Here is a 12,265-nt window from a genome sequence, read left to right on the forward strand (position 1 = left end):
AGGCCCCCCCGAGGGCTCCTGGGCACCAGAGGGTCCTATACAGAGGGCGGGGGGAGATGGATATCTCATGGTGTTGGAAGTCCGTGTCCCGCTCTCTCCAGGGCAGAGACCTTGGGGCAACACGGAATCAGGGATACCAGGACCTTTCCCCCACCAGGCCCCAAGCTCTCCCTTCTCACCTAGAAACGAATGTCTCTTCCTGGTGGGATGTGTCTTCTGTCAGGAGAAGACGTGGTGGTGAAACAAAGGCCCACCTACTGGGAGTTTCACTTTGCCCAAAGGTCAGAGTTGAGTGTGGCCGCCATCTCCCCTTAGCCACAGCTTTGGGGTCCAGAATTTGTCTTCAGACGGCTTGCTGCCTCCTCCACCCATCCTGGACCCCAAGCCTGCCGCCCCTTGGTCTCTGGTCTTTGCGAAGAGCAGCATCTCTCTGTCAGGCTCTAGGAGAGGGGGTATCTCTGAACGTCCTGAGAGCAAATCTCATGACTTCTTCCCTCCAGCTCCCTGAGTGGAGATCCCACGGCTGGAGCACCCCAGCTTCTCGCTGCCAGCCCACACCCCGAACGCACTTGGAACGTAGGTTTTAAAGGAAGGGAAAGTCCTGCCTGTCACCCACCATCCTCTTCGTTTGGGACAGTGGCTTCCTTAGATTTGTCCCATTCCATGGCTTGACTGCAAAACTGGTGAGGTTTGAGGAGTTAAAAACAAAGTGGGTTTTCCCCCCAGAGTGTGTGCTGTGCTTGGGGTCCTGCTTCCTAAATGAGCGTGCAGAAAGGGGAGGGTCATCACTTTTCAGTGGAGACGCCTGGCAGACAGGACACCACAGGTGGCTGAGGTCATCAGCAGAGGTGGGTCGTGTTGACAGCAGGCACCCCGATACCATGTGACAGGAGGGCTGCGCCTCTGAAGTTCCTCCCAAGAACCCATCACCCCAGTCTAACCATGAGAAAAACACCAGACAAATCCCAGTAGAGAGACAGCCTACAAACTACCTGATCTGTCCTCCTCAAAACTGTCAAGGTCATCGAAAGAAGGCAAGTCCGAGCATCCATCACAGCCCAGAGGATCCCAAGGAGACGTGATGACTAATGTTATGTGGGATGCTGGAACAGAAAACTGGTGAAACCCTAATACAGTGTGGAATTTGGTTCATGATCATGGACCCGTGTTTTCCCTTCGTTTTGACAAATTCCCCATGGTGATGTGGGATGTTCACATCGAGGCCTCTGGGAGAAGAGTACACAGGACCTCTTGGTGCCCTTGTGCAATTTTTCTATGAATCTGAAACTGCTCTAAAAAGAAAAGCTTATTTAAACAAACAAACCAACAGAAGTGGGGTCTGGACATAGGGTCATGCTGAGGAGGGGCAGGTAGACTCAGCAGGGGCTCCAGGTGAAGGGATGCCCATGTCTGCAGGGGGTTCGTGACGTCCACATAGGAACACGGACTCCCCCAGAGCCAGCTCTGTGCTGGAGGAAGCACATGTGTGTCTGTCCCACCTGTGTCCTCGGAGTCATTTCAGGCTGTACCCTGTCCGTTATTGATCACAGATGCACGGTTCTTCTTAGAAGATGAGGAGACCTCAGTGCCACCTGCTCCAACCATCTCGTATAAGGATGGAAACCTGGGGCTTGCGGAGTGGAAGCAACAAGCCCGTGCTCAGGCCAACCTCAAACAGAATTGTTCCCTCTGTGGCTTGTCCCCCGAACAAGCTGATGGCAAGCCCAAGCGAGACATCACGGGTGGGGGTCTTCCTCAGTCACCCAATGCTGGGGTTGTACGTGGGGTGCTTGTCACTGCCAGTGGCAGGGCTGGGACAGGCCGGCCACCTGTCGGACACCTCTCAGGTTCTGCCCTGTCCTGGAGATTCCGGGATGGCCTCTGGGCCGTGCAGACTCCTGCATAAACTTCCGGCCCAGCCCCAGTGCTCTGGCAAGTGGATACCAGCTGCTTGCACAAGGCAGCCCTGCAAACTCCTTGCTCGGAGCAAAGCGCACCCTTAAGTGGAAGAGATGTCTTTGTCTCCCTTAATTGACAGTGATTTTCTTCAGCGAAGAAAATATACAGAAGGTATCAAATTGAATCTCAATTTGCTGAATCTTATTAAACTGTTCTTGGGGAAAAAAGCTTTCAATAAAAATTTAAAAGGGAGAGAAGCAAAAAAGCTGCCAACTAGAAAATACAGTGGGATGGAGCAGTAGTTCCCAATTTGGGAGCGATCAGGTGGGGGTGGCTGGGGGCTTTTGTTCTTCATTTGAAAGTCTAGGCTGGGATGCTGCCGAGGGGGGAGCTGTCCGGGGCCCGTCTGTCACGGGGTGTAGACGCGGCAGCTGAACGCTCAAGCAAGGATCGTGTGGACGAATCTGCAGTCTCCACTGCACGTCCATTGCCAAGGCCGGCTCTGGCCCCAGCATCCTTTCTTTCCTCCCACCTGCCAGGGTCAGAGTACAGTATTGGGACGCAATGCAGTGTGCCCCAAGTCTGTCTACTCACTACCCCGGCACACATCCACGCCTTCAGATCTAAACTACATACCCTAAAATTCACGTCTTTGAAGTGTAGAGGTCAGTGCTTTTAATGTATTCACCGGGTTGTGCAACTATCCCCACCATTAATTCCGGGACACTCTTATCACCCCTAAAGCAAACCCTGTAACCATTAGCAGTCACTCGCTACCCCCCTTGCCCCCAGCCCCCCGGCAGCCACCAATCTACTTTCTATCCCTGTGGATTGACTGCTTCTGGGCATTTTTTGTAAACGGAATCATACAGCCTTTAGCCTTTTGTGACTGGCTTCTTTGTGACGTTTTCAGGGTCCATCCACGTGGTAATGTATATCAGCACTTCTTTCCAAATAACGTTCCACTGTAGGGCTGGACCACCCTTCTTTACCCACTCATCAGCTGATGGACACTGAGACTGTTTCCAGTTTCCTCTGTTATGAATAATGCTGCTGCGAACGTTCGTGTATGCATTTTTGCACCCAAGAGTGGAATTTCTGGGTCCACTTTGAGGAGCTTCCAAACTGTTTGATGGCTGCACTGTTTCACATTCCCACCAGCGATGCCCGAGACTTCCGGTCTTCCCACATCCTCGCCAGCACTCGGAATTGTCCCTCTGTTTGTAGCCATCCTCGTGGGGCTGAAGCGGTGGCACTTTCGTAAAGCGTCTGTGGATGCCCCAGAGTTTTGGGGAAGCCGGCCGCACTCGGCCTGCACCATGGCCTGGCCTCCTTGGCGTGTCACCCGCTGGCTCTGATGGTTAGTGGCTCTGAGGGCCTCCCCTGCAGATGTGTGGGGTCCTCTGCCATCTTGAAAAATGGCTGATGGCACTGTGGATGCCTTCCTGGGTGAGAGGATCTGTGAGTGGTCCTCCAAGAACCTCTTAACCGTGAAACGAATGTGGAATTGGGGGCTCCCCAGCCCTGTGCTTAGCAGTGTCAGAGGGACACTGCACGGTGCTCCTGGGGTCCTGCCTGGTTTCAGGACCAGCCGGAGGGATGAGGACAGAGGTCACTGGCCGCCCCTCACGTGGTCCTCGCAGATGTGGCTGAATCCTCTCCCACCAAGATGCGTCTTCACCCCAGGGGATACCCCACGGGAGTGCGGGAAGGTCCAGATTGCGCAAAGAGGCAGAAGGCCTGGTGACAGAGCAGAGGGTTTGGGGCCTTTGGCCCCTGTAGAGAGACCAATGATGGGTCCCCTGCAGGCCGCGGAATCGGTCCCTGGCCTCCCTATGGGAGGGTCTCCCTCTTCTCCGCCACCCCAGGCCCTGCATTTCCTGGCTCCTGGGTGTGGGTGGAGCCTCTGTCCTGACCTGTTCACCTGCCTCTTTATTTTCCCTCTGTGAACAAATCTACCAGTTCAAAAAGGAAGAAAATGGACTTGAAGAGGAAAAACAAATCTAACTCTCCCCGCTGTTGCGAAGGGTTGGCTTTTCTGCATAACAGCTGGGTGGCGTGGAAAAAGAAGGGTTTCCATGGTAACCAATTACAGCTCATGATTGGTGGAAAATGGCAGAACTATCCTGCATGTGAAGTTGTGCGGGGCAGGCAGGCACAGGCTCAGGGGCGGCGGTTTTAATTTCCTGGGGCGACGCTGCTCCAGGTAGTGGCAGCAGGCAGGTTTGCGTGACTGCTGTTCATTCAGCCTGCCTGGCAGGGCCTGGTGCTACCTGGTGGCGTCTAGTAATGCCTGGTGGGGCCTGGTGTGACTGTGGTACCTGGGAGGGCCTGGGGAGGCCTGGTGAAGTCTGCAGGTACCTGGGGAGGCCTGAGGGTTCCGGTAGTACCTGGTGGGGTATGGTGGGACCTGGTGAGGAGGTGGGGTATAGGGAGACCTGTGGTGCCCTGTGAAGCCTGGGGGTACCTGGCGATCCCTGGGGATGCCTGTCGAGGCCTAGTGGGACCAGGGGGGGTCTGGTGAGGCCTGGTGGTGCCTAGTGGGACCTGGTCCTACCTGGTGAAACCTGATAATACCTGGTGAGGTCTGGGGGTTCCTGGTAGTAACTGGAGGGATCTGGTTAGGCCTGGTGAGGTGGTGGGACCTGGTGAAGCCTGGGACGACATGGTGAGGCCTGGGCAATGCCTTGTGGTACCTGATGGTGGCCAGTGGTGACCCCCAGGCCGAGGCACCGCACCTGTGGGAAGCAGCATCTCATTTCCCTGAGGGCTGGACTCGCGTCCAAATGCACAGAGAGGTGGGAGAGCTTGAGCTTCGAAGGCATCCCCCTCACTGAGCCACTTGTGGCCACAGAGGAGCCGCCCTTGGTGTGCGCCTGGGGGCACCTTGCACCGACCTAAATCTCCGTGTGCAGCGAGCCTGGCCTGGTCCCTGCACCACGCGGGGCTGGCTGCGCAGAGAAATCGCACACCGGCAGCCTCTTGGTGCGGAGGCATTAGCATGATGAGCAGTTCCTAATTTCTGCAGTCAAGCACTTGCGTTTTGATTGAAAACCTGGGGCCTTATTATTTGAGGATTTGTCCTTTTCGGCAATTAGTGCTCATTAATACAAGTTTCTTCCTTTCAACATGCCGGGGGGACAGCACGTTCCTAAGTGTCAGTGAGGGAAAAGTCAGCCCCAGGCACGTGGACACACTCACACAGACATGGACTGACTCAGTCCCTTTGAAAGTCATGTGACACCCTTGGAAGAAAACCTGCCAAACTCCGCTTCCCCAGGCCTGGTTCCACAGTGTTTCTGGGCTGGCGACTCAGTGCAAAGCACATGCTCTCCCACCCCCACCTACGACCGTCCCTAAGTTCTGGCTTCGTGTCAATTTCCAGACGTGGCCTTGGTGACGAGCTCTGACTTCGAAGGGCGCCTGTCCCAGGTCCTCAGTTACCTAAGCCGGTGGCAGGGCGCGGGGCCCGGGTCCCCCCACCCTCCATGTGCACTGCATCCCCCCCTGGCTCTATCCTCGCCGGGCCCGGGGCGTGCTCAGCCTCGCTGCCCTCGCCAGGCTGTGCGGGTGCGCCCTCCCCAGCCTCCCCGTGCTGAGGAGGTAGAGGACAGGGTCCCCAAGGGCACCTGCACGGGAGAAAAATGTCAGCAGAACAAGCACTTGGGCAGAGTGGGCGCCTTGATGGACTTTCAGCTTCCCTGCAGCGTGTCTTTTCCTGAGCAAGATCCAGAGGAGGCCACAAACCAGCAGCTTTCCCCGTGTGTGTGTAACGGCATCTGAGGCCATGAGCCTGCTTTCAAATTGGCACATTCAACTGAGATACGAGGCGGGAGAGGGTGGGGCTGGCAGAGCGCGGGGCCTGGCCTGGAGCAGTGGATGCTGGGACTCTGCTCCACGTGAAGCCCCACAGGCTGAAACCCCCGTCCCTCCAAACCTCGGCCCTGCCGGCTGCAGGCTTAGCGTCACCCACCGCGGACCGCGAACGTCTGTGACCTAGAGGGAAGTGCCCGGCCTTGGACCCAGGGTGTGGACCACGTTCCAGCCCTGCCGTTCCCACCCCTCTTGGTGCCTCCGTTTTATTAAGGGTCAGAGCAAAGCGGGATGGAAGGCCCGTGAGATCATCTCTTCAGCTGACAGATGGGGGCTTTGGAGACTCGGTTTCCCTCCTGTAAGCGGATGCTTTGTCCTCAGCCGGCCATGTGCAGGCAAGCTCCTTGGAGGGGAAGCCGGGTCCTGAGCGCATGGGGTTTGGCCTGTGCTTCTAAGATGCTAACAGACCGCGCTCGAGTCGGCCTTTGAAGTGAACTGATGAAGGGTTTCATTCCCCTTTGGAAGCTGGGATTAGCGCTTATTACAAGAAGAGCATTTCCTCGTCCTGGTGGGGGGTGGAGAGAGCCCCCCAGGCAGAGGCCCCCCCACTGATGCTTTTCTCTCTTTCCCACGCAGTTCCATGTTCATCCGCTGGCCCGGCTGCTCTCTAGGAAGCCATGCTTGGATCCTTATAGCCATGTTTCAGCTCGCCCTGGATCTGCCCGCGTGTGAGTCCCTGGGCCCGGGCCCCGAGTTCCGGCTGCTTCCCCGGCTGCCCCACCGGCCGCCCCGCGTGTGGAGTTTTAAGAGCGGACAGCCCGCCCGGGTCCCAGCGCCCGTGTGGAGCCCCCGGCCGCCCCGCTTGGAGCGTGGTCACAGTCACGGGCAGATGCTGAGCCCCCGGGCCCGACGGGCGCACAGACCCAGGGACCAGGTGGCCACTCTGGGGCCCAAAGCGGGGCTGGCCAAGCCCCCAGCTGCTGCCAAATCCAGCCCTTCTCTGGGCTCCTCCTCCTCCTCCTCCTCCTCTGCGGGGGGCAGTGGAGCTCCCACGGACCAGCAGGCCCTCCTGCGGCGGGGGAAGAGGCACCTGCAGGGGCCCGTTTTCAACAGCTTTGACTTCCGAGGCAGCAGGCCCACCACGGAGACGGAGTTCATTGCCTGGGGGCCCACGGGGGAGGAGGAGGCCCCGGAATCCAATACATTTCCAGGCGTTTATGGCCCCACCAAGGTCTCCATCTTCCAAACGCGGAAGACAGCTGTGGCCACTGCCACCGCCACCGCCACAGCCACCACGGCCACCTCCGTGACACTGCAGACTCAGGGGGTCACCGAGCCCCTGGACCCCAGGAGTGGGAAACCGGTTGGGGTAAGCACAACGGAGCCTTCCACGAGTCCCAGCAGAGACAGTGGCAAAGTCAGCAAGCCCCCGCGGGTTCTGGGGGAGACCTCAGGTACGCCCACCTCTTTTCTGGTTGGGGCTGGGTTGGGGGGATATTTGGGGGGGGTGTGGCTTAGGAGGGATGCTGAGCTGTGCCCGGGGAATGCTGTTTTGTGAGACTCTTCGTTTCCCAGCAGGGAACCTAAAGCCATAGCCCCTCAGGGGAAGATGGGGCGCTGTGTGTCTGTGAACTTGCACGTGTATATGTCCTGGCAAATCTGGGTTGTGCTCTGCAAGGAAGGGCCAGGCTCTTCTAGCTGCTGGAACGGAGCAGGGAGAGGGTCTCTCCTTAGAGGTGGACCTGAAGTGGGCACTGTACCCACCCTGCCTGTGTAGGGGTGTCTGAGCCCCACCAGACACAGGGAAACATCTTCCTGAATGGCAGAACTCCAGCTCCTGGGCCAGCCTGGGAGTTAGATGTGAGCACACCTGCTGATGGAGACAGGGCATGTGGCATCTTCAGAAACCCTCAAGGGTATGGCCCTAAGGAGGGGCAACTGCCAGACTGGCCTAGAATTAGCAGTTACCTTAAACAGCAGGAGAGCCTGAGGCCCTGTATCAGGAGGAGCTTTCTGTGGTGTTAGCTGAGGCTTTGCGCCCTGACTCAGGTTGGGGGGGTGTCTTGTCCCTGAAGGTGGGTTAGGAGGTGTTTGGAGGATGGAGATCAGACAAGTGGCTTTGGTTCTTCTGCCCGTGTCATTTTAGGTGCGTGTAGACAACTAGCGTTTCTTGGCTTTGGAATATCTTTGCTGCAACATCGTTTTGTTGTTCGCTCTCCTGCTGTAACTCCTCCAATTGCTTCGAAAGGAGTAGCCCTTGAAAATCTCCCAGGCCAAAGCTTGTCCCTTCACTGATAGGCCTGCTGCATGTACCCAGCTTCAGGCCGGCCAGGGGACAGCCAGAATCCTGGACCCCTGTGTTCCCACTCACTGCCAGCATCCTTGGCTTCTGTGAACAAGCCATGGCCCTATGCCCCACCATGACTCCCAGGTTTACAGATGGTGTCCATGCCTGCACATCCTAGACTAGCAGCAGTATTTGCTGACTTGCAAAACAGGATGCAAATTCCAGGGCATGAGCCCAAAGGGGTGGGGGCACCGTGCAGCCTCCTCCACCCCCGGCTTGCTTCTCCACTTCCTCAGGGTTTGGACCTGACACGGATCCTCTGCAGAGCCCAGAGGACAGAGAGAACTGCTCCCCAGGGTCCCTCCGCAGCCAGGTTGCCATGCTGTCCCTTGCACTCTGTGTGTGCACCAGATTCTGTATCCCGGCCGGCAGGCGGGGTATGGTCAGTAGTTGGACAGGTTTCCATGGAGTGGGTGGCCTTTGTTCCATGACCTACTTCCTTCCTTCACCTGGATAAGAGAACTGCAGTTTTTATTCTGCGTGATTCTTCCCTAGAGAGCAACATATCTGTGGAAGCAAAGCCAAGCTCCATCTCAACGCCAGGGGCCGGGGGCCGGGATGGAGGGACGGAGGCTGTGAGCTTGGGGGTGTCACGAGAGAGGGTCTGCAGGGCTGTGCCTCAGCTGTCTTCCACATAGTCCCCTTCTGGGATCTGGAGACATACAGTCTCTGCCATTCATCTTCTCCGTGCCAGGCGCCCAAGAGCAGTTTACAAAGCATTCGTTTTTACCTCGATAAACTCGCAAGCCATCATCATAATAGAATTTAGTGGTGCATTCATTTATTGTCATCTCCTCTGCCTACGTCACGTACTATATAGACATGGATGAGAAAACGAGTTACCATTTCTTCCAAATTACATTTGTTATTACTAAAGTTAAATGCCCGGGACAGCGTTATAAGGCTTAGCAAATTAATTCGTAGTACATTGGATATTGCTAATCCAGCTTGACAGATGCTTATCTTGGAAAAGATTTATGGTTCTTCATAATATAATCTGCTGCTAGATTAATTTGTTTAGCACAACAAATTTCAAAGGGGGAAAGTATGTGTGTTTGTTTCTAATGCAGAGAAATGTTCATTCTGGGAAGTGATGCTGGATGCTGAGGAGGGGCAGCCAGTGGTCCTCAGCTTCGAGTTCAAGGCAAGGAAAGAGGGGACATGCTGATGCCCCTATCCGGGCTCATCAAAGCTCAGCTGGTCCTACATAAGTGATCCAAGCCCCAGGGCATTGAGAGCCCAGGCAGGGGTCCTGCAAATCTCCCTAGTCAGCAGATGTAGACCTAGGCCCCCCAACTCGTTGGAGTATGACTGCTACTCACACTTCTCCGACAGGATTTAAGGCAGCAAGCGTGGTCTTGGGGATCCCAGAGCTGTGGTCTGGGGGGCCTTGCGTGCCACGGTGAGCGGTACGTGCTTCCAGGCTGCAGATCTGCGTGTGAATCTGGGCTCTGCTGCACGTAGCTGGCTGACCCTGGGAAAGTTCTCTTCTCTGTTGACTACATTTTCTTCATTTATAAAAGTTTAGAAATATCTCTCCTAAATGGTTGCTGTGAAGTCTCAATAAATCAACCCCAAGTACAAAACACGGTGCCTGGCAACTAAGAATCCTCTATCTGCGCCAGATGTTTTTATACCCAGCAAGAGTGACTCTGAAGAGAGGGTTACAGGTGTCAAGGACAAACAGGCCCAGATTTGCCCACTCACAGCTGGGGGGTGCCCCAAAGTCTGGAATTAAGGCTTTAGGAAGTGATATGAAGAATTTGATAAGTCAATTCTGTTGTCCAAAGAAGTGTCTTTGGAATCAGATTTGGGAAGTTGTTTTATTTTTGCTTCTGTAGAGAAATGTTTAGAAGGGGAATGTCTAAACTTTCCTGTCTGTCCATAGCACAGGCATTGGTGGGTGTAGAAAGGGCAGGTGGCTGGTGATTTGGGGCACTCTGAAATCTGTCAGGAGCTAACATTATATGGAAAAGCTGCTGGAATTGTCTAAGGGCCCACTCGACATGAAGCAGGAATCACGCTCCACATAAAGCAGTTGGAAAATCTCTCCTAGTTTTAGTGTGGTAGTTGAGAGTGCCACAGCCTGCCTGCCAATTCCTGGCTTCATTTGTATTAGCTGTGTGAACTTGGGCAGCTTGCTTCTTATCTCTGTGCCTCAGTGGGAATTACAGAATTAAAAATCTCATAATGTTGTAAAGATTCAGTGAGATAGTACATGCCAGGTGCTCAGTGCCTGGCACATAAAGGTTCCTCAGGACATGTTTGCTGCTGTTAATACGATAATGATGATGGTGGTGGTGATGAAGATAGAGATGATGATAATGATGATGATGATGATGGAAATAATGGTGGTGGTGATGATGGTGGTGATATTGGAGATGATGGTGCTGGTGGTGATGATGAAAATGGTGATGATGATGGTGATGATGATGATTTTGATGGAGATGATGTAGACGATGGTAATTATGATGATGGAGATGATGGTGCTGGTGGTGATGATGAAGATGGTGATGATGATGGTGATGATGATGCTGGTGATGGTGATGATGATGGTTTTGATGGAGATGATGTAGACGATGGTAATTATGATGATGGAGATGATGGTGCTGGTGGTACTGGTGATGCTGGTGATGGTGATGACAGTGATGATTATTGTCCTTGTGATGATTTGCTGTCACCAGCTTACTGCTCCATGGTGAGGTCATTTGATGAGGTCCCACACTCTCATCCCTGACCTTGGTGCTCTGAGCAGAGGTGTAGATGATGCTTAGCCAGGAACTGCTTGGGATGGAAAATCACCTGGCTCAGGCCTTCACCAAGGCATTGAGCTGCAGCCTCACACGGTGCTGGCAGAGGCTGAGCGTCAGACGGTCAGCACTTCACCTGAGGTCGGGAAAAGAGGGCTCCCCATGGTGAAGCGTTGTTCTCCAGTGACAGCTCTCTTGCTGGTTGTGTTCTGAGTCTGGAATTACAGTGTCTCCCAGGAGAAAAACGGAGAAACGGAAAGTCATTTCCTGGGCTTTAATCTTCAGCCTCGTAAAGAGAGCTGTGGGCAGTTTAAGCTAGCTGGTCTCAGTCCCCGCGTTTGCCCACTGCAGGATCTCCTGGGCACTTGGCCTGCAGTTTGTGCTCAGTAAAGATTTCCCAGACCTGACGTTCCTCGACCCTGCCTGCTGGCCCCCGGCTCCTGCCTGCACAGACACGTCTGACGCTTTCCCCACCTGCCTGTGTTCACAACTCCGGGAAGGTGCACTGCCCAGGAGGGCCAGGGTCCCCCTTGTCATTCGAGATTTGTCCCCATCTGGATCAATCACAGATTCGTGACACCCAGCAGCTCAAGGATGTGATGGCTCAGATGTCCTCCCAGTTCTGTCTGGTAATTTTTACACTGGAATCCACTCATGTGTTTCCAAGGATGATTTCCAGGTTGCTTTGTCCTTGTCACCAGGGGGCCTTCACTGTCCTCTTGGTGGGAGGGGCTGGTGTCGTCTTCTCTCACCCTGATGGTCAGACGACCTGAACTGGGAGCGGGGAGACCTTGGGATCAAGTCCCATGATGATGGAGTAGTTTCTAAATGCCGGGATCGGAGGGGAAGGGAGAGAGAAGCAGATGTAATGGAGAGAGACATGCTCCTTCCCTTCTGTTTAAAGCTGCGACGGCGGTTTAAATGCTGAGCCCCTTTTAATTAGCTTGCTGGGTGTTTGCTACCAGGGAAATGAATCTGTCCTTAATTTAAAGATATTTGAGGCAAATGACTCACGAACTTCAAAAGTTTTGAGTGGCTTAATTGGGATAAGAGCATCAACGAACAAGTGAGCTTGTGGAGCTTTCCTAAACAGCCTAAACTCTGTAGACAGCGAGGCTGGTCTTTGGGGTCTTCACTGGGACTTCCCGTATGGATGCAGTGTGGCTTGTCCTGCCAGCTCTGGTTCTGGAGGGTGACCCGTCCTGGCCACAGGCGGGATCGTGTGTGTCTGCTGACGGCGCCGGCACCTGTCCAGCCTCCCTGAGCGCTCCCCTGCCTTTGCTGAGCAAAGCTGTGTTCACACCAAGTGGATAAATGAGCTGACTCATTAAAGCCGGCCTCAGGTTCTCCTGGAGATGACTCTATCACCGGCTTCCTTTTATTCCCTTCACATGCTTCCTGCTCCGACTTACTGCATTGAGTGCTTCTTAAGCTCTCTGTTTCCCTCAGGGCCTCA

General features: G+C 54.7%; 1 protein-coding gene across 1 annotated transcript in view; it reads left to right on the plus strand.

Annotated features, from left to right (window-relative positions):
* AJAP1 (adherens junctions associated protein 1) overlaps positions 1 to 12,265 on the plus strand; it is a 107,016-nt gene that overhangs the window by 46,953 nt on the left and 47,798 nt on the right. The window contains exon 2 of the mRNA XM_007166211.3: positions 6,349 to 7,166. Coding sequence (XP_007166273.1) covers positions 6,349 to 7,166 — 818 coding nt within the window. The remainder of the gene's footprint in view (positions 1 to 6,348; positions 7,167 to 12,265) is intronic.

The sequence above is a fragment of the Balaenoptera acutorostrata genome, chromosome 1 (assembly GCF_949987535.1).
Source record: "Balaenoptera acutorostrata chromosome 1, mBalAcu1.1, whole genome shotgun sequence".
NCBI lineage: Eukaryota > Metazoa > Chordata > Mammalia > Artiodactyla > Balaenopteridae > Balaenoptera > Balaenoptera acutorostrata.